The sequence below is a fragment of the Nicotiana tabacum genome, chromosome 2 (assembly GCF_000715075.1).
Source record: "Nicotiana tabacum cultivar K326 chromosome 2, ASM71507v2, whole genome shotgun sequence".
NCBI lineage: Eukaryota > Viridiplantae > Streptophyta > Magnoliopsida > Solanales > Solanaceae > Nicotiana > Nicotiana tabacum.
In genome coordinates, this window is record NC_134081.1 from 72,342,662 (window position 1) to 72,366,277 (window position 23,616).

The 23,616-nt window shown below is 36.6% G+C and overlaps 1 protein-coding gene and 1 non-coding gene across 2 annotated transcripts; both read left to right on the top strand.

The window, feature by feature from the left end:
• Positions 1-4,307: 4,307 nt before the first annotated feature.
• On the top strand, positions 4,308-6,092 carry LOC107805006 (uncharacterized). The gene has a single exon (XM_016628977.2). The coding sequence runs from the start codon at positions 4,535-4,537 to the stop codon at positions 5,822-5,824; it is 1,290 nt and encodes a 429-aa protein (XP_016484463.2). The 5' UTR covers positions 4,308-4,534; the 3' UTR covers positions 5,825-6,092.
• A 2,995-nt stretch (positions 6,093-9,087) lies between these two features.
• TRNAV-UAC (transfer RNA valine (anticodon UAC)) lies at positions 9,088-9,160 on the top strand. The gene has a single exon. It is a non-coding gene; the product is annotated as a tRNA-Val (tRNA).
• Positions 9,161-23,616: the final 14,456 nt, after the last annotated feature.

The following is a 23,616-nucleotide window of genomic DNA, read 5'->3' on the forward strand; positions in this document are numbered from 1 at the left end:
TGAAAATCCTTGTGCAACAAGGCGTGTCTTATATCTTTGTACCTCATTTTTCTCATTCCTTTTACGTACAAAAACCCATTTATAGCCAACAGGCTTAACACCATTTGGTGTTTGGATTACAGACCCAAAAACTTTACGTTTCGCAAGTGAAGTTAATTCTGCCTGGATAACATCTTCCCATTTTGGCCAATCATTTCTCTGTCTACATTCATCAACAGATTTTGGTTCAAGATCCTCATCTTGTTGCATTATTTCAATAGCGACATTATAAGCAAAAACGTTATCGATAACAATATTATTTCGGTTCCATCTTTTTTCCGTTGAGACATAACTTATTGAGATCTCTCCATTCTTATCATTTTCAGGTACCTGAACCTCCCTTGAGGTTTTATCATTTGTTATGTCTTTGTGCTCTTCTTAAGTCACTACCTCCGTATTATGATCACTTTAATCATTTGCTCTTTTTCTTTTTCGAGGATTTTTATCCTTAGAACCAATAGGTCTACCACGTTTCAAGCATGGTTTAAACTCATTTGCTTTAATTAATTGTCCTACGGGGATATCCACTCTAATTGGAGCATTAGCAGTTGGAATATGTGACTTAGTCACCCTTGGTAGGTCAGTGAATGCATCTGGCAGTTGATTTGCAATATTTTACAAATGAATTATCTTTTGAACCTCTTGTTCACATTGATTTATTCGAGGATCTAAATGAGATAGTGATAATACATTCCAATCTATCTTCTTTCTCAGCTGCTTATTTTCTCCTCTTAATATTGGGTATACTAATTCATCAAAATGACAATCAGAAAATCTTGTTGTAAATAAATCTCCAGTCATAGGCTCCAGATATTTTATAATAGAAGGAGATTCATACTCAACATATACTCCCAACTTCTTTGGGGACCCATCTTTGTGCGTTGTGGTGGAGCAATTGGAACATATATCACACAACCAAAGATTCTAAGATGAGAAATATTTGGCTCCTGACCAAAAGCCAATTGCAATAGGGAGACTTTATGATAACTTGTAGGCCTTATCCGCACAAGTGCTGCTGCATGTAAAATAGCATAACCCCATATTGAAATGGGAAGTTTTGTTCTCATAAGCATTGGTCTAGCAATTAATTGGAGGCGTTTGATCAATGATTCCGTTAGACCATTTTGTGTATGAACATGAGCAACCAGATGCTCAATTATTATCCCAGTTGATATACAATAATCATTAAAGGCTTGGGATGTAAACTCACCAGTATTATCAAGACGAATTGTCTTAATTGCATAATCTGGAAATTGTGCTCTTAGCTTTATTATTTGAGCCAACAATCTCCCAAATTCCATATTGCGAGTTGATAGTAAGCACACATGTGACCATCTTATAGATGCATCTACCAAAATCATATAATATCAAATGGGCCCATATATATATCACCCTGTATATATTTCAGAAATGTAGGGGATTCCATCCTAACTTTAATAGCTGATGTTCTAATAATTAATTTGCCTTGAGAACACGCAGCCCAAGAGAATTCTTTAAATTGAAGAATCTTTTGGTTTTTCATTGAATGTCCATGTGAATTCTCAATTATTTTATGCATCATAGTAGAACCAGGATGACCCAACCGGGAGCAGGTAATATTTCAAGCACATATTAATTACCAGACATTATTGTAGTAATATAAAGATATTCAATCTTTTCATCATTTGTAGTCTCAATATGGTAGCTATTTTGGCGAATATTTTTGAAACTTAATAAGTTTCTTTGAGAATTACTACAATATAGTGCTTCATCAATAGCCAAATTTGTTCCTCCTGGTAGTAATAAATTGGCTCTTCCAGAACCTTCAATTAATTTTGTACTACCGGATATTGTATTAACATTAACTTCTTTCATTACCAAATAAGAGAAATATCTCTTATCTCTTAAAATAGTGTGTGTTGTAGCACTATCCAGAAGACATATCATCTTTATTAATCTTGAGTCCAACTGAAGACTGGAAAATTTGCATATTCTTCATAAAAAAAATCAAAAAGTACATTATAAGAAATATGAAAGACAAACAAAATATATATTAAGAAATACATTAGGAATGTAGAAACTAGCAACACATGATACATTAGGAAAATACACTTAAGAAAAATAAATTAGTTGCAAACATCACAAAATGATAACTTTTATTATAGCTTCATTCCCAGTAAGATGATTAGTTCTTAAGTCGATATCCTCAAAGAAGTCTCCAGCTTCTAAATGAGTAATATTTGCTAGGCCTCCAAAATCATCATCTTTATATGCAAGATGTGCCTCAGAATCATATTTGTTTGAGGGGCCTGCTTCATCATCATTATTTTGAAATGTCAAGTGTGCCTCCACATTATTTTCTTTCTTTCTAAGGGAGGCTTGATAAAGTTTGACAAAATAGTCTGGCGTACGACAAATGCGTGCCCAATGACCTTTCATACCACATCTGTGACACATATTAATTTTACCTTTTGAAGGATTAATTTGAGAACCCTTATTGTTCTCCTGTTTATTTTCACCATAATGATGATAATTGTTTCGTCCCCTGCCACGTCCACGTCTACGACCATGTCCACGACCATGGTAATTATTTTATTTTCTTTCAAACTTATCATATGCTGCTATAGCATTCACTTCTAGGAATAGTGCTGACCCAGTGAGACGGGCTTCATGATTTTTCATTAATAGAGTATTATTCTGCTCTGCCACAAGTAGGCATGTGATTAACTCAGAATATTTCTTAAAACCCTTTTCATGGTATTGCTGTTGTAGCACCACATTTGAAGCGTGAAAAGTAGAAAATATTTTTTCTAATAAGTCCTCATATGTGATAGTGTCTCCACATAATTTTAATAGAGAACTTACTTTAAAGATAGCAGAATTATACTCACTTACGGTTTTAAAGTCTTGCAACCTTAAATGTATCCACTCATACTGAGCTTTCGGTAATACCGTAAGTTTTAGGTGGTCATATCGATCCTTCAAATTAATCCATAACTCAAGTGGATCTTTTACAGTTAAATATTCAGTTTTTAACCCTTCATGTAGATGATGACGAAGGAAAATCATGGCCTTCGCTTTATCCTAATTTGATGCTTCATTTTCTTGTATAATAGTATTTCCAAGACCTTTAGCGTCAAGGTGAATTTCAGCATCAAGGACCCGTGATAAATAATTCTTCCCGATAATGTCTAGTACCACGAATTCAAGCTTTGACAAGTTTGACATATTGAAACTAATCACAAAAGTAAATGGGTTAGAACGAATAAAAATAATTTTCAATTAAAATATACTTGTAAAAATAAATCAGACAACTAATTAAGAAGTTGATCACTTCAAACATGTAGTATAAAAAAAGAGAGGTGTAAGTAACATATAATATATATGTCAAATAAATAAGAATTATGGAGTATACGAATAAACACAAAGAGAGATATTTAGTATAGTAAAAGAAAAGCAATTTATTATAAACGTGGATTTGAGAAATAACCATATACGGTGATAAGAGTGAATGTATTCAAATATTACTTTCCACCAATTGTAAAGTAATTAAACTAGTAGTACAATAATTACTTTGTCACCTTGATTATCACGATTTTATTTTTGTAGAAAGTCTTGAAGATAAGTTTTGCTCTACGCAAGTCCACACATATTTATTAAATTATTTTTGTTAGTTTAACGTACTCAAGATCTATATCTTATATTTTCTTTAACAATAAGCAAGGTAAGAGAACTTCAATAACATGATCAACTAAAATAAATGCTTAATAGTATATGAATTTGTTAATAAATAACATATTGGTGCATATATATTATCATAAACTAAAAGAATATATAGTGATATACCTAAAGGAGAATCGAACACAACTAGGATGTGATTGTGAAAATGAAGGTAACAATCGTGCTGATAACGTGTTATAAATATAACTCAAAATAACAATAGCGAACAAGGAAAAACAAGCTAAGAGATATAGAGAGTAAGAGAGATTCTTATTTCTTCTTCAATTGTGTGTTTTTTCTTATCTATTACAAGGCCTTTATATAGGCATGAAAAGTGAATAAAAATATGTCATTGAATATGTCATTAAGCATAAAAATATGTCATTGAATATGTCATTAAGCATTTGATAAGATCATGGAGGAAGAGTAGAAATCCAACATAATTTGATTTCTCTTATAACACTCCCCCTTGGATGTCCATAAAGACTTAAACGGATTGTTTATAATTTCTTGTTTCTATAAAAATTTAAACCCTGATTGTCATAATTTTCGCCTACACAATTGAGGCTGTTCAACATTTGGTGAAATTTCAAATCCACAAGTTGTGTGAAGATAATTTCAACAGTTACCGAGCTCAACCTTCTTTTTGGTAGCAAATTCAATACTGAAATTTGGCTAAAATAATAGTAATATAGTAGGAAAAAAGGAACCAAAAGAACTGAGGAAGGCAGTCCACTTTGTACGACTTCATCGGAGACTCCACCAAAACTCCGATCTACCCACCCTCCTAATCCCTATGGATATCACCCTAAATTCCCAAATCTCCGGCGACTCCCCTTCTTCCTCCACTTCCTCCACCGTTCAAACCCCCTCCACTTCCAACCACCACCACCAAAACGGCGGCACTCCGATCATCAACAACAACAACAACAATAATGATCCGAACCCCATGCATTCTTGGTGGGAATCCATCTCCAAAGCTCGTTCTCGCATTCACCTCCTCTCCTCCCTCCTCCTCCCGTCCGACTCCTCCGCCGCCGATTCTCTCTGCTCCCTCGCCGACTCCGACCGCCCTGCACGATCCCTCCTCCTCTCTCCGGCGGCCTACTTCTCCATTTCTTCCTCCCTCTCTTCCCCTTCCTCCGGCTCCGGCGATGACCCTCTTTGTCACTGGCTTTACGACACTTTCCTTTCTTCCGATACTGATCTCCGCCTCGTAGTCCTCTCCTTTATTCCCCTTTTAGCCTCCATTTATCTCTCACGAATCCATTCTTCTACTTGTACTACTTCTCTTTCTGGTTTTGAAGCTGTTCTTCTTGCCCTTTATTCTGCTGAAACCAAAGCGCGAAATGGAAAGCCCATACTCATTTCAATCCCCGATCTATCTCAGCCTTCTTTGTATCATACTCCAAGAAACCCCACGTCAGCAAAATCAAACCCCAGATCGAGTGGGGCCCAGAATCAACGTCCTTTGGTAGGAGTTTTATCGCAGCCTCTTGAGCACCAAATTGCTGTGAAGTCAACTAAACGCGCTTGCATTGTTGGGGTCGCTTTAGATTCTTACTATAAACAGATTTCCCACATGCCCACTTGGTCAAAATTGGATCTTTGTAAGTTTGCTGCTGATTGGGCCGGTCAAGATTGTGCCTGCCTGTCGGATTTTGATGAAACTGATGGGAATTCAGAGAATTCTGTTGAAATTAGTAATGGTAGTTTGGAGGGTGTTTGTGAAACAATGGAGAATTTGGGAATTCAAGATGGGTATGATGAATTAAGGCCAAAGGGTGCAAGAATTCCGCTCCCGTGGGAGCTGTTGCAGCCTGTGGTTAGGATCTTGGGGCATTGTTTGTTGGGTCCTTTGAATGCTGAGGATGTGAAGGATGCTGCTTCTGTGGCTGTGAGACGGTTGTATGCAAGGGCTTCGCATGATTTGGCCCCACAGGCTATTTTGGCAAGTCGGAGTCTGATTCAGCTTGATAAGAGAGGCCGTGAGGCAGCTAAAGTAGCTGCTGCAGCAACTGTTGTATCAAATGCTAACACGCCGAGTAAAGCTAAGAAGCCCGAGATCCTTCTGGTTTCCAAATGACTGCAGTGTATCCTGATGGTTTGACTGGTTTTCTCTTATTGATTTTTTTTTCCTCATGGTTTTCCCTTATTACTGAAGAGTTTGTGTAGGGTTAGACTTATAAGTATATTGTTGCTATTATTTCTGTAATTAGACCTTGGTAGTATTTATAATTAGTAGTAAATGTCTAATGATGAAGAAGTTCTGTATGATTTTGAATTTGACGAATTGCTAGCATGCTTTGTAACTTCTTGATGTTCTTTTTTTAATATATATTTTGGAGAGAAAACATTAGTGATTCTGCATAGTTTACTGCCTTTTCTCTAATGGATTGTGTATTATTCATCTGCTTTGCCTATCTCTTTTTTGTCTATCCATGTCTTGTCTTTTAGCTTTGAGACTTGTAGCAGTTAATAACTTGGTGTGCATTGTATTTCTCGGCCAATCTCATTAGGTTGGCATGTACGTGTGTATATATATATATATATATATATCCTTGTTTATGCCACTGCCGATTCATGTACTTGTCAACTTACTGAAGTCAAATCCTTTAGTTGAATGTTCATATTTGTGCTCAGTTTTGTCATATGGTTTATATAGTAGATGAATTAATTTTAGAATTATGATTGATGAATGTGTTAATTGCGTTGTGTTTCATAAGGTAATTTTTTTGTTTTAGCATTTGTGCTCCCAATATGTGTATAATAAACTTCTGCAATCTTCTTTTGTTACCTGCAATGTTTTGTACTCCTCCTTAGTGCCAAATTGATAAGTTATTGTATATATTTACTTATCAAAAATAAAAAAGGTACTTGTGTAAATTTAGCCTAGATAGCTCGTCCACTATTTGTGTCTATACTATATGAAAAAATGAGCCGAGGGTCCATCGGAAATAGCCTCTCTACTTTCCCAAGGCAGGGTTAAGGTCTGCGTACACATTATTCTCTCCAGACCCCACTTGTGGGATTACACTGGGTTTGTTGTTGTCGTTGTTGTTATTGTTGTTGTATTTTTTGTTTCTTTGGGATTATTGGATTGTAGTATTCTATGGGCAAGTGTGTCGTATGCTATGGATATACACGTCGAGTACTCAATAAAGGTACTTTTCCCTTTTAAACAAACTTGTTGTCTCAGTCTCTCATATCAATTAAAATTAGCTTCAATATATTATTTGATATGTGGACAATGTGGATGATAAATTAGGCAGACTTTAACAAATAGTTGAAACTTTTGTCGCTTAGTGAAAATGCAGCAGTTCTCTAAAGGAGGGAAGTTCATTTCCATAATTAGCTTTTCTGGGTTTATTTAAAGATTTAGATTATAAACTTCATATACATAGGGCCTTCTGAGTGTTAGATGTTGGAGCAAGCATAGTGTTTGGAAATTACCAACTAGTGAATGAAGCGAGTCTCCAAATTTTTTTTATGTAGTTTGGCCAATAAATTTATTAAAACTCTTGATCCTCTTTTAAGCTTGCACTAGATTCTGTTCAAATGTGCAGGTGGGTCCTGGGTCTAACCAGATCTAAATGGGGAAACATGGTAAATGAATATTTATATAGCTGACCCCAACTTGTTTGGGACTTTGGCGTAGTTGTTATTGTATATATGTATTTTAACTAGGTGATTTCTTTTGAAAACTGTGAAACTCATATTTGGTACATGATGTATTTGTTGTTTTACACTGAATAGATTCTGCTACACTGTCATTGGGATCTGACAGGAATGATATTTTGCATTGCACAATTGATGCAGAATGGAACTAATTATGAATTTGAATGTACATAAGTTTAAAGATCAGTGGAGTTATTTCACAGCTGCTCTTGTTCATTTTCTTATGTTTCTGGTCTTAGCAGTAAAGTTCTTTATTTGAATTTCATAGAAACGTACCTGACTTCAGTTCTCAAGCACTGTACTTCAAATTTTGTTGCTCCCTGCTTTATACCCTAAAGGGAGGGGCAAAGAATCTTTTGGTCCTCCCTTCCCCAAGACGTGTATTCCAGAAGTTGGGATTCTAGCAACCTCTACTTCATGTATATGCTTTATGCACGTGTTGCACTCGACCTATTCAACATTTCTCTGAGATACCATGTTCATTTTCGCATGAATTTGTTGGAATGATGACTCATTCCTTCATTTAAGTGCTTTCTTTACACTTTGTTAGTCACGAACATGCCTGAAGTGACAATCTTTGAAATACTGGCACATCATTTTTGTTTCTGTTACCAATGAGTTATCTTGCAGCGTTTGCACATTAATTTTATGTTTTAGTATAGCAATTGGAGAGGAAAAATTACTGTTTCTGCGTGCCATTCCTCTAATGGATTACACATTATTATTCATCAGCCTCGCCTATCTCTTTTGTGTCTATCCATGTCTTGTCCTTGTAGCTTTGAGACTCTTAGCAGTTAAAAAAACTAGGTGGATTTTTTCTTTATGTGCCACTTCATTAAGTGGGTAAGTATCTGTATATTTACATTGTTTAATTGAGGTATTTGTCAACTTAAGAAAGTCAAATTTCATATTTGTGCTCGGTTACATCATATGGTTTATATTAGTAGATGACTTGTGATTGAATGTGTTAACAGTGTTGTGTTTTAGAACCTTTATTTATTCACCGCTATATTCATTCTTAAACCTGCAATGGTTTGTGCTCCCTTATAATCCCCATGTATTTGCATCTGTAGTCTGTGTATATATGGAGGTCAGGTCACCAGGAAATCTGATTTTAGTATTCTAGGGATTATGAAACATCAAGTGTTTGTATTGTAATCCTATTTATTGATTTGATTGATATACACTTGGAAGGAGGGAAAATGATAGGCTTTTCTGGCTTATGGCCTTTTTTGTAAACGAAATAGTTTACCACATGAATCATCATCGCATACCTCCTAGTGTGGGTCTTTTTTTTTTTTAATACCTCCTCGTTTTTCTTTATATTTGTTTTTGTTTTTGTTGTGTATACCTCCTAGTACCAATAAATACATAACAACTTGAGGGCAGTTGCAAAAACTGGGTAAATAGCTGAAGAAGAGTAGGTCACTTTCTTAAAATGGGATAGTTTGAAAGCAGCAAACTTTGTGAATTTCACCCTAAAACTCCAGGCAAGAATTGAAGACCAAAAATAGAAGTATTGCTTGAATCATAAGGCAATTCTTCCATTTTCCTTTTCTCAAAAATAATGTCCAAATATGAATTTCATAATCATCTTAATTAGAGTTTTAGTTCTCTCTAATGTGGGTATGAGAATTACATTTAAATAATTTGTGCTCATCTAAACATAAGGTTGCTGTGGTGTAGTGGTTATCACGTCAGTCTTACACACTGAAGGTCCCCAGTTCGATCCTGGGCAGCAACATTACATTTTTTTATTTTATATTTTTTATTTCCTGCTTTCCTTTCTTTAATTGCATTGAAGCAAAGAGATTCTTTCATGTTTGGGAGCAATCATGAAGAATGGAAACCAATCTATAAGACGACATGAATAAAGGAAAGGGAATATGACTACATAATATAAATCTTCCGCTTTCCTTCTACAGTTATAAAATGTATTATCCTTTGTCACCTTGCCTAAATTATCTATATGGTTTTCTAATTGATGTGCCTCTTCTTCAATCCATTGATTAAATTAAGTAATTAAGCTCGAAATTGTATTGATTAGAATGAGAAAATGTAAGAGCTTTTGAATCTTTACAATCCAACAAGATAAAGAGGATTAAATTATAAATTTGTATTCTCCATTATCTTATTTATCCCCTCTCACTTCACCCACCAATAACAACTCAGAATCAGATTCAGATCCCATGCCCGTGAATGCCATCCTTTTTGACTTTCTATGCCATCGTTGTGATCAACCCTCCAACTTGAACAATCTCTCCTTCTCAACTTATTTTCTTCCAATTTTATTATTTAAGGATGTCATGTTTATGGAAATTACACTTGAAAAGACGGTGCAAATTTCACCCCAATATCTAACGGAAAAAGAGTGACACAATTAGTTTTTAGAGAATTAAATAATTTTTCACTTGATTATGATTTTTCCTATATTTTATTATTTTAATAGTATAAATCATTTAAATTTATTAGCCTAAATGGCACATTTACTTGTTCTAGTTTGTCATCCCGGTTTCGGTACTTGCGATTTTATAAAGTAAACACTTACACTCATTCAAATCCTGTATAATACACGCTTATAACTAGAGGCTGAGCTTATGTGTCATAATTGGTTCTAGTGCGTGATTCACATGCCTGTAAGGGACGTGAGGATAGCTGAAAAAGCCCAAATGGTAACATTTTGGCCTATTTAACAACCATCATCTTCTTTCTCCTTCATTCTCCATTATTGAATATGATAGAAGCTCACTTCTATCCAAATCGAATGCCTTCTTCTTTCTCGCGTTAATTTAAGACAGTTAAAATTGAATTTTTTGTTGGGATTCTTCATTGCCCATCCATTTCTGCCATCTCCTTTTTCTTTTCAAGGTCCATTTTATTCTTCTTATTTGGTAAGAAATAATAGCTACTCCCGTATTTGTCTTCTTCCTCAGCAATGAAGAAGGAACTTTTGTGTTATTGTGGAGTTGTTGCAGATCTTAAAATATCACGAACACCCACCAATCCTGGAAGAAGGTTCCTAGGCTGCCGAAGATATGAGATTTGTGAAGGTTGTGACTTTTTTCAATGGGTTGATCGTGCGATTGATGAAAAACACAAGTCTCTTCTTGCGGGTCATATTAAAAAGAGTGATCGATGTCATTGCCATAGAAGACTATTGAAAAAATTAGTGGTATCTCAAAATGGAATGTGCATTATTTTGATTAGGAAAAGCTTTTCTTTTTATTAATACTTATTATGTAGTAAATTATTTTACATTTAATAGAGTCAACCGTTACTACCCGTGTAATGACCCGGCCGGTCGTTTTGAGTATTACAACCCCGTTTTTCCATTTAATTCTCAAATTGTACTTTACAGTTATTGTGTGAATTGTCGGAATAATAGGTTCGAGTCCAGTGAGGTTTTGGAAGGAATTGAAATACTTAGTTCCAATGTTTAAAGCTTAAGTTAAAATAGTGACCGGATGCGGACTTATGTGTAAACGACCTCAGATTCAAATTTTGATAATTTTAATAGCTCCGTATGGTAATTTTGGACTTAGAAGCGTGTCCGGAAAATTATTTGGAGGTCCGCAGTGGAATTTGGCTTGAATTGCCGAAAGTTAAATTTTTGGGAAGTTTGACCGGGGGTTTGACTTTTTGATATCGGGGTCAAAATCTGATTCTGAAAATTTGAATAGGTCCGTAATGTAAAATTTGACTTGTGTACAAAATTTGAGGTCAATCGCACGTGATTTGATAGGTTTCAGCGTCATTTGTAGAATTTGAAAATTTGGAAATTTATTAGGCTTGAATCCGTATGTAGTTCATATTTTTGAGGTTGTTAGGTATGATTTGAGGCCTCGAGTAGGTCCGTGTTATATTATGGGACTTGTTGATATAGTTGGTTGAGGTCCCGGGGGCCTCGGGTGAGTTTCAGATGGTTAACGGATTGATTTTTGAATTTGGAAGACTGCTGGAACTGAAGCCTTCTGGTATAATCGCACCTGCGGAAAAGTGGTCGCAGGTGCGAGCTCGCAAGTGCAAGCAGGGGTGCGCTGAAGCGAGGTGCGCATGTGCGGAAGATGCTTCGCAGGTGCACAATCGCACCTGCACGTGAAAGAGCGTAGATGCAGGCAAAGGGCTGTGAGACATTGGTCGCAGGTGCGAGAAAAAATTCCGCACCTGCGTAAGCGCAGATGCGGACGGATGCACGCAAAAGCAGAAACTGGGCAGGCGAGTGGAGTCCGCAAATGCAATGTTTTGCTCGCACAAGCGGAGGCGCAGATACGCAAATCTTGTCCGCAGATGCGAAAATCGCTGGGGCAGAACCTTAAATTCGAGGGTTCGACATTTTCACCCATTTTTCGAATTTTGGAGCTCAAGTTGGGCGATTTTGGAGAGAAAATTTTCCACACAACTTGGAGTAAGTGTTCTTAACTCCCTTGTGATTATATTCCATGAATTAATCTTTATTTTTGGTGTAAGATTATTGAATCTTCAAGAGAAATAGAAGAAAATTTCTATAATGTCACAAAACGAATTTTTCAAGTTTGAATACCGATTTGGAGTCGGATTTGAGTGAAATTAGTATGGTTGAACTTGTAATTAGATGTGTTATCGTATTTGTGAGTTTCATTGAATTTTAAGACTTGGGCCCCACGAGTAATTTTTTTTGAGCGTAATTTCGGATTTTATGGAAAATATTAGCGTTTTGATATGGAATTAATTCTTATAAATTGTGTGGACTGAGTCAAATTATTGTGACTAGATTCAAGCCGTTTGAAAGATGATACGCGCAGAATGGAATTTCTGGAGCATTGCTTAGCTTGCTCGACATTGGATTTGGCCTGTTCGAGGTAAGTAACTCTTGTAATCTTGGAGTTGAGAGTATGAACCCTGAATATATGTATTTTGTGAATTGTTAGGAGGTGACGCACATGCTAGGTGACGGGCGTGTGGGCATGCACTATAGAAATTGTGACATAATTATTTCTGTGAAATTTGTAGTTAAATAATTTTGGTATTTTCCATGCAGTTTTATGAGTTATTGATATTGAGCTGAAAAGCATATTAAAAATCATGTTGAGGCTATATGCCAGTATTATTGGGACCCCCAGAAGTCATATTGCTGTAAATTATTTATTTTAAATTAAAAATCCACACTTAGTCATATTCATTTCATTGCATATCATATCATATCTCAATCTCTGTTGTTATTTATTGATACATCATATCATCATTTTTGGGCTATTTTCTATGACATTATGAGCCCGAGAGACTCGAGAGATTGATGACTGAGTGAGGTCGAGGGCCTGATTTGTGAGGATACTTATGGGATCGGGCTGTACGCCGCAATATGTTGCATATTTATGGGATCAGGATGCACACCGCAACATGTTTCATATCGGCCGAGGGCCTAATTGTGAGGATGAGTGTGGATCGGGGCTACTCACATGCAACATACTTTATTATTATAGCACGTGAGTTGTCCGTGTAGATTATAGCGCTTGGGCTAAAGGAGCCCCTCTGGAGTCTGTACACACCCCCAGTGAGCGCAGGTAACTACTGAGTGCGAGTGTCGAGTGCTGAGTGACTGGGAGGCATGAGTGATTTTGAGGTATGCCCGAGTGGCAAGAGTGATTGTGAGGTATGCCCGAGTGGCACGAGTGACTGTGAGGTTTGCCTGATAGGCTGTTCATGATTTTATCACTGAGCTGCATTGCATTGGCATGCACACATGACATACAGGCATAGGGATATATTTTTTCTCATGTTGTACAACATCACATCATTCATAATTTCTCACACATTTTGACAGATGGGCATAGTGATGCATTTGTTTTACACGGGTTATCCGGAAGGAAAATGAAACATCTTATTTATTATTGAAAAGATTTTTGGAGAAATTTATTATTTTCAAACTATTCATATTATTGGCAACTTCGGCAAACGATGTGGGTTTTCACTGATGTATTTGAAAGAAATAACTAGTATTTTTGAAATCATGATTTGGCTGAGTATTTTATCCCTGAGTTACTTCTGGTATTATTTGCTTTATGTTATTATGGATTGTTGTGGACTATTGGTTTTGGACCCGAACTTGGTGGAAACTCATCACTACTTTCAACCTACGGCTAGGTTTGTTACTTACTCAGTATATGGGGTCAGTTGTACTGATACTACACTTTTGCACATTGCGTGCAGATGTTGGCTGCTATTGTTGTTGTGCTCGATGGTTGCAGGATTTGAAGATGTACATCCGTTCCTGTTGTAACTTCCTCTTGTTTAGGGTAGCCTTAGATTTATAAAAGCTCTGTTTATATATTATTCAAATAGACTATGTATTTATTTTATTTCCGCTTTGTATACTCTATTCTTAGAAGCTCATGATTTGTACTACCAGTTCTTGGGGATTGTATACGATCAGAATCTTTATTCACTTAAATTGCTTTAATAATTATTATTGAAATTGGATTGTTGGTAATTGGCTTACCTAACGGGTTGGGTTAGGTGCCATCACGACTAGTTGGATTTTGGATCGTGATAAGGTAATATTAGAGCCCTAGGTTCATAGGTTCTACAAGTCATGAGCAAGTGTCTAGTAGAGTCTTGCGGATCGGTATGACGTCGTTCATACTTATCTTTGAGAGGCTACATGGAATTTAGGATATATACTTCCCATCTTTCTTTCCTTATCGTGCGAGATTTATTCAGCTTGAGACATAACTCTTTGAATTCCTTCCACGTATTCGTATGCGCACATGAGCGCTCGGTATCAGCTGTGCAACGCCGGCTTGTGATTCCATAAATGAAGTTCGAGATGAGTATTCTATATTTTGGTGATGGGCCAGTCTGGAGGACTTGAGGCCAGGTTTAGACCGCAGCTTAAGCTTGGTAGCTTCAGTTGTAATCTGTACAATTGGACTCATATGTACGGTAATGACCCTGTAGTGGAATTTGTGGCTCGATGAGCGGTGGAATGGCTTTGTGATGAGTATGATGTAACTACAGAATGTGTTAAGATGATTTGAATGTGACGAGAAGTGTTTCCTTGAAATGTAAAGGAAGGCCATTGGGTGCTTGATTTTCGTTTTGATGTGATGTGCAATATTGAGTGTTAATGTTTTGAAGGATCTTTCACGATTATTAAATTTTGGGACCAATTTAAATTCTCATGTCTGGTTAGTGAGTTTGGACTCAGATAGACTAAGTGATTGGATAGTAATTGTGGTTGCGAAAAAATAACAAGATGCAAATTTGAGGCTAGGGAGGTGGGTTATCTCCTAGAGAGTAATCTACTTAGGTGTGTTCCTTGTGATGTGAGTTGAGGGTTTCTTTTCTGCCAGTGGGGCGCATGTGTGGAGATTTGAATTCGAATTTGGCTGAGAAAGTCGACTTGAGTATCAAGAGAATGATTGCGATCTTAGCGGATGATTTGGGGTGTTTTTATGGTTGACATTGCATGAGTTTGAGAAGAAGCTTCGTTGAACTGACTGTGGCATTATGACAGTAATAGAGTATTGGTATTGTGAGTTATGGAATGTTTTAATCTATGGCTTTGAGCCAAGTGGGGGAGCCTGGTATTGATAATTCAATTACATAACTTTTATGTAAAGGTTTAGTTTTGGGCCGAGGCATACTAGTGGGTCAGTTATGACTTGCAAAGTTGAGACCGATAATGACTCGAATAAGGAAATTCTTGGATACGAGTTATATTGTACTTTATGAGTATGTGGAAATCATGGGGTGAGTGAGTTATTATTTTCAAAATATGTAGTACGCACGGAGTATGAATTTGATTGGGGGTATTAGAGTAGAGTTACTTCTTTGAGTGTTGTTGTGCTAATGGGGCACATGTCCTTGGCCCATTTGGGCGGTGTAATTTATATTGGAGCAAAGTGGGTGACTTATGAGAGAATTCTAGTGGGTTTGAGAATTCTATATAAAAATTGAGAATTTCTCCGGACTTGTGTATGGATAAAACCTGAGATTTGTATTTGATGGTGCCTAGACTTACGAAAGTTCTATATGACTAGGGATTCTACATTTTAGTATAAGGAAGGTAAGAAGAATAATTTCAAATTCACATAAGGTATTCTTAGAGTGAGTGTTATAGTTGTGGTATTTTTGAAGGTGCTTAAGAAGAATACATTTGCTAATGGGCCGTAGGGCGTTGTGGTTCTATGCTAAGGTTTGTAGGATGAGTTGTGGTTAAGGATCATGGTATTTTAGCAAGAATAAGTATCAATCTGAAGACAAATTCAGAAGGGACTCGGAGAAAATAGGACAACTGGGTAGTAGGTTGGATTAGTATGGTAATGGATAAGATCAGTTCTTTGGGTGCTTAGGATGTGGGGGTTTTCTATAGGTGCTTTGTGGCAATACACCTGGACTTGGCGACCTGCGTGGCTTGGTCGATTCTATGCTAAGGTTTGTAGGGATTGATTATGTGCAAATGGATTCCAAAGTATTCTTGATGGTTTCTACCGGTATGGATAACGTGTTGTGTATTGTGATTTCTTCCTGGAAAGAAGCAAGAGAAAGGTTTCTAACTAAAATGGTATGTAAATTATTGGTGACTCAAAGTTGATAATAAGATTCTTGTGCTTTTCACATGATGGCAAGATAGATGTTATGTGTTATACGAAAGCTAGATTTTCATGTACAAGGTGGCAGTACATTCTTGAAAAGAAGGTAACGAATGTTGGACAACATGGACTGTTTCAAATAACTAGATGAATACTATTATTACTTGGTGTTGTATGAGAAAGGGGCGGACTTCAAAAGGCACATTGTATTTTAACTTACGAATGTATAAATTAGTATTGCGGTACTCACATGGTTGATAGACTGCTGATATTCAATTTTTGTCAAGTGGCACGGAAGAACTTTTAAAGTATTTCTCGTGGGATGATCGTATATGAGAGAGGTGTTAGGCATTCGGGCGGTGGGAATGGAATCAAATATGGCGATTCGCGTGTTCTATGGATTTGGAGATTGGGAGTTCCCAGGAGCAGATTGTTTAATGGTTGTGAATTGTGAAGTTGTGGCCGGAGCTAGCCAGATGATAAAATGTGTTATGATTCAGTCATTATGGATTTTCGGAGGGATTTTTATCTATTTGTGGGTAACCCGAGTTGATTTGGGGGTCCATAGGTAGGCCCTATTAAGATGTGTATTCTACACTGAGCCGGAATGGTTGGCTTTATACTGATATTATTGAGGGATGTGTCATTCGATTGATGTTGAACTTATTCGTGTTCTCAATGATCTGTGAGTTACTCCTTTATGCTACGAGGAGTTGTGATTCATTGGTTATGTGCACAGATGGTGCGGTTCTATTTGAGCTTTATAGCGAAATTTGAGTATGATGAGTATTTGGGTATTGCATGATCGATAGCGTAATGGTTATGTCCTTTCAGGTTTTGTATGGTATTTTTGTCATTTGCCTCCCCGTCGTTATTAATTTGGAGCAGGGTGGCTCGGAGTATATAATATGAACCTCGTGTTAGAATTGGGTGATGATTCTACGGTGTATGATGAATTTTCAGTATTTCGTTGTGACAGTACTTGTTAATCTGGTGGGGCAGTTCTCTCATTTGAGTCATTTTCCATGACTGGATACATTTGAATGTTGCGTATTGGTGCACGGATGGCACGGGAAGTGGCTCCAAGTTATATTGGTGCGGTATTTCTGTGGACCAGCTATGTTTAGTAATATAAGGTCATTGGACTTGGAATGGGTACTATCAAGTTTAATTACGGTATATTCGGGAGTATAATATTGAAAGTAGGCTCAGAAAGTGATTATGGTTCCGGTTGGGGGGAGAGATCTCCATGATCTGTTGGTCTGATAAGGGGTTACGAGATTCTACATGTTTCTTTTATTATCAACAGTGTACGAAGGTTTTGGGAAGAGGTTTGGTTCTATATGGGTTTAATACTAGTATGTGGTTGGTTTTGGAGTAGTCACTGCGATCAGGAATGGTGATACGAGCATGCGAGTTGTGTAATATGTTGGTTGATTATATCCGAGGTTATAGTTATAGCTCGATGCAACTTATTCGGACTTATACAGAGTGTAAATGTAAGATTTGTGTCTTGAAAGAAATTTTAAAGGTTGGAAATTAAACTCCAAGGTTTATGGGCTAAGGTTAAATTAATGATTTTCAGTTGCATTGTGTAGTCAAGCCATGTGTGGGATAGGGTGATGTGGGTTTACCCCCGGGTACATTTGTGGTAAGATGGAACGATGATTTGATGGCTTGGAAATAACTCTTGGCACGTTCGAGGACGAAAGTATGTTTAAGTGGGGGAGAATGTAACGACCCGGCCGGTCGTTTTGAGTATTACAATCCTGTTTCCCCATTTACTTATCAAATTGTACTTTACAGTTATTGTGTGAATTACCGGGGTAATAGGTTCGGGTCCAGTGAGGTTTTGAAAGGAATTGGAATACTTAGTTCCAAGATTTAAAGCTTAAGTTAAAATAGTGACCGGATGCGGACTTATGTGTAAACGACCTCGGATTCAAATTTTGATGATTCCAATAGCTCCGTATGGTGATTTTTGACTTAGGAGCGTGTCCGAAAAATTATTTGGAGGTCCGTAGTGGAATTTGGCTTGAATTGCCGAAAGTTGAATTTTTGAGAAGTTTGACCGGGGGTTTGACCTTTTGATATCGGGGTCGAAATCTGATTTTGAAAATTTGAATAGGACCATATTGTGAAATGTGACTTGTGTGAAAAATTTGAGGTCAATCGCACGTGATTTGATAGGTTTCGGCATCGTTTGTAGAATTTGGAAATTTATTAGGCTTGAATCCGTGTGTAGTTCATATATTTGAGGTTGTTAGGTATGATTTGAGGCCTCGAGTAGGTACGTGTTATGTTATGGGACTTGTTGATATAGTTAGTTGAGGTCTCAGGGGCCTCGGGTGAGTTTCAGATGGTTAACGGATTGATTGTTGAATTTGGAAGACTACTGGAACTGAAGCCTTCTGGTGTAATCGCACCTGCGGAAAAGTGGTCGCAGGTGTCAGTAGGGGTGCGCTGAAGCGCGGTGCGCATGTGCGGAAGATGCTTCGCAGGTGCGCAATCGCACATGCGCGTGAAAGAGCACAGATGCGGGCAGAGGGCTGCGAGGCATAGGTCGTAGGTGCGAGGAAAAATTCCGCACCTGCGTGAGCGCAGATGCGGACGGATGCGCGCAGAAGCAGAAACTGGGCATGCGAGTGGAGTCCGCAAATGCGGCGTTTTGCTCGCACAAGCGGAGGTGCAGGTGCGCAAATCTTGTCCGCAGATGCGAAAATCGCTAGGGCAGAACCTTAAATTCGAGGGTTCGATAGTTTCACCCATTTTTCGGATTTTGGAGCTCGAGTTGGGCGATTTTGGAGAGGAAATTTTCTACACTACTTGAGGTAAGTGTTCTTAACTCCCTTATGATTATATTCCACGAATTAATCTTCATTTTTGGTGTAAGATTATTGAATTTTCAAGAGAAATAGAAGAAAATTTCTATAATGTCACAAAACAAATTTTTCAAGTTTGAATACTGATTTGGAGTCAGATTTGAGTGAAATTAGTATGGTTGAACTTGTAATTGGATGGGTTGTCGTATTTTGTGAGTTTCATTGAATTTTAAGATTTGGGCCCCACGAGTGATTTTTTTGGGCGTAATTTTGGATTTTATGAAAAATATAAGCGTTTTGATATGGAATTAATTCTTATAAATTGTGTGGACTGAGTCAAATTATTGTGACTAGATTAGAGCCGTTTGGAAGTTGATACGCGCAGAATGGAATTTCTGGAGCATTGCTTAGCTTGCTCGACATTGAATTTGGCCTGTTCGAGGTAAGTAACTCTTGTAATCTTGGAGTTGAGGGTATGAACCCTGAATATATGTATTTTGTGAATTGTTGGGAGGTGACGCACATGCTAGGTGACGGGCGTGTGGGCATGCACTATAGAAATTGTGACATAATTATTTCTGTGAAATTTGTAGTTAAATAAACTTGGTATTTTCCATGCAGTTTTATGAGTTATTGATATTGAGCTGAAAAGCATATTAAAAATCATGTTGAGGCTATGTGCCAGTATTATTGGGACCCCCAGAAGTCATATTGCTGTGAATTATTTTTTTAAATTAAAAATCCACACTTAGTCATATTCATATCATTGCATATCATATCTCAGTCTCTGTTGTTATTTATTGATACATCATATCATCATTTTTGGGCTATTTTTCATGACATTGTGAGCCTGAGGGACTGGAGAGATTGATTACTGAGTGAGGCCGAGGGCCTGATTTGTGAGGATATTTATGGGATCAGGCTGCACACTGCAGCATGTTGTATATTTATGGGATCGGGCTGCATGCCGCAACATATTTGATATCGGTCGAGGGCCTGATTGTGAGGATGAGTGTGGATCGGGGCTGCTCGCCTGCATCATACTTTATTATTATAGCACGTGAGTTGTCCGTGCAGATTATAGCGTTTGGGCTGAAGGAGCCCCTTCGGAGTCTGTACACACCCCCCAGTGAGCGCAGGTACCTACTAAGTGCGAGTGCCGAGTGCTGAGTGACTGGGAGGCATGAGTGATTCTGAGGTATGCCCGAGTGGCAAGAGTGATTGTGAGGTATGCCCGAGTAGCACGAGTGACTGTGAGGTTTGCCCGATGGGCTGTTCATGATTTTATCACTGAGCTGCATTGCATTGGCATGCATAGATGACATACATGCATAGAGATGTATTTTTCCTCATGTTGTACAACATCACATCATTCATGATTTCTCATAAATTTTGACAGATGGGCATAGTGATGCATTTATTTTATACGGGTTATCCGGAAGGAAAATAAAACATCTTATTTATTATTGAAATTTTTTTTGGATAAATTTATTGTTTTCAAACTATTCATATTATTGGCAACTTCGGCAAACGATGTGGGTTTTCACTGATGTATTTGAAAGAAAGAACTATTATTTTTGAAATTATGATTTGGCTGAGTATTTTATCCCTGAGTTACTTCTGGTATTATTTGCTTTATGTTGTTATGGATTGTTGTGGACTATTGGTTTTGGACCCGAACTTGGTGAAAGCTCGTCACTACTTTCAACCTACGGCTAGGTTTATTACTTACTCAGTACATGGGGCCGGTTGTACTGATACTACACTTCTACACATTGCGTGCAGATATTGGCTGCTGTGCTTGATGGTTGCGGGATTTGAAGATATACCTGCGTTCCTATTATAGCTGCCTCTTGTTCAGGGTAGCCTTAGATTTATAAAAGCTCTGTTTATGTATTATTCAAACAGACTATGTATTTATTTCATTTCCGATTTGTATACTGTATTCTTAGAAGCTCATGATTTGTACTACCAGTTCTTGGGGATTGTATAAGATTAGGATATTTATTCACTTAAATTGCTTAAATAATTATTATTGAAATTGAATAATTGATAATTGGCTTACCTAACGGGTTGGGTTAGGTGCCATCACGACTAGTTGGATTTTGGGTCGTGGCAAGCTGTTAGCTAGTCGTTGGAGTAACGCCTATATAAACATGATATTTGGAGAGCTAAAGACAGACTTTCTAAAATAACTTTCTGAATCATCTTCTTCCTTCTATATGCTGTGTTTCTTTCTTGAATTTTCTGCTAATTCTTTACCCAGTTTTGTAACTGGAAGAGCTTGTTGAATCCTGGGAGATACACCTAATTTTATTCATCACTGTGTGAGCGATATATACTTAAGGACAGTGTCCTTAACACGCTTCAAGCTTTGATAAATCCTATTCTCCATAATCAAATATTTTTCCAATAATCTTAAGGATAGTTGCACATTTGGTATTATGGAGAATCAAATTTGACATGTTCCAAGTTATTCTTCTAATTCTAAAAATGAACACTTCAAGTTTGCAGAATGGTCTTATGGAGAATACCACTGTCTATTCAAATTATTTTTCTGAGCTACGAAATGTTAATCAAGTTGTTTTAATCTTGTGCATTATCGCATTATGGAGGATAAATTGCACCACAAAATTAAGGTACACTTTTTCTAGTATTGGAATGCGCCTAAGCCTATGTAAGTGTAGATTTTGTATAGTTATATAATTCAATCAGTGGTACAAAATTATATTTATTTAAGAAATCACTTTATTCTAAAATCTCTAAAAAAATATTCTTTCATACTTTTTATTATCATCCATGCCTCACTGTAATTTCTTCGAGAACTAATGTGTTTAACTTCAGTACAAACTATGTGAATTTGATAGTAGGAGTTTCCTGCAGTGAATTATTTTATTCTTGTTAGATTGATTCTTATTGTTAATTAAGAATTACATTGAAAAGTGGGTGACTGAATGAATCTCTTCAATAGCAAAAATTGACTAAATTTGCTATGCCAAGTTTGCCAAATTTTCAATTGAAGTATTTTCATTTTCTTTGCAATCACATGAACAATGTTTATCCAAACCTTTATCAAGACATATGTGCTTTGAAAAAAAATTTCCTAGATAAATTTCTATCTCTTGGACGAGTTAATTCTATTCCTGTAATTGGAGATTTGGGTGAAGGAGAATTGGAAAAGCACATAAGATTAAATAATTTAATTTTTTGTGATGATGTGCTGGATTTAAATATTTATTTTACTGTAATTACTTAAGATATTGTGACTTTTTAATTAATTAATAAATTACATGCTTGTTGGTCCTTATGATAATCATCGAAGTGAAGCTATATTATTAGCTTGTTAATTATAAAATAGAATTCCTTATGAGTTGTGAAAAAATTATCTCCTTATACCTAAAATTTTTGAAAGTGTGGGGGTCGAGAATGTATTGCCACAATTATGTATCCTGATCATAAGGGGAATAATGAGAAAAAGTTTTTATTAAAATTATTTTAATGAAGCCTTATAAATTTGAGATTTTTTGTGGTGAAAATTTGTATTGGAAGATCAAAAATATATGTTGTATTTCTGGCTTTGAAAAATTATTTTGCTTCGTGTCTCTTAGTCATTTGGGTGAATACATCATTGAATTATGATCCGTTTTCTATTAATTTGAGATATTTCTGTAGAAGTTAAAGTTGCTTCTTAAAAAAATTTACTTTGATATCTGAATATGGAAGATACCAAAAGAAAATAAATTCTTATATTGTGTTGAAAGATATTTCAAAAGATACTTGTATGGAAGCCAAGTTTCTTTTCATTTGAGATGATTTTATGCCTTACTTGAAAAACACTATGAGTTAGTATTCTATATGTGAATTTTTCACTGTATTAGAAGGATACTCATGTTAGAAGAGCAATTGATGTTATTCAAGAAAATAATAGAAAATCTAGACTTAGAGAATTTAAGGCTAAGCGTACTAAATATAACTTTAACCCGAGATTCATGCCAGATGAAATTGTTACTAGGTGAAATTTATCACGACCTAAATTTTCCTCCGTAGGATGTCGTGACGGCACCTAGTCTCTAAGACTAGGTAAGCCTAACACTTACTGAATTAATAGAAGAATTTGACCAACAATTGATAATTATGAAATATAACCTTATTACACAACTTACAATTTTCAAAATCGGTAGTACAAGTCATAAGCTTTACTGAGTTTGCTAGAAAATCCTACAAATATGCAAGTACAATATAAGAAGGTGACTCTGAGGCCTGCGAACACGATAACATATTTACCTTGAGTCTTCACAACAAGACTCGTACAACTAGCTAGCGATCAACCAACTCTGAAATACCTGGATCTGCACAAAATATGCAGAAGTGTAGTATGAGTACACCACAACGGTACCCAGTAAGTATCAAGACTAACCTCGGTGGAGTAGTGACGAGGGACAATCAAGATACCTACTGGACTAAACAACCTGAACAAGTATGAAGGTGAACTAACGAAAAAACAATGTTAATATAAAGCTAAGCATGGTAAGGAAGACAAAACAATATTCGCAATGAAACACTAGAAACAATAATTAGCAACAAACAAACAAATAGTAATATTGTAGAGTAAGCTGGACACAGTCAAAGTCCAATGAAAACAAATAAGGGAGAACAAGTAACAACTCAACAAGATCAACCGCTTTTACACCAGATCTATTCAAGAATTTCTACGAGGTACCAAACCTCTTAATCACAAGTCACGGGTCATAATTCTTGAACCCTAATAACTTAGCCTCTTGTTCCCACATTACAAATTCATTACCGCA

Coding starts and splice junctions, on each gene's coding strand:
- LOC107805006 (XM_016628977.2), top strand. CDS start 4,535: ATGGATATCACCCTAAATTCCCAAATCTCCGGCGACTCCCCTTCTTCC.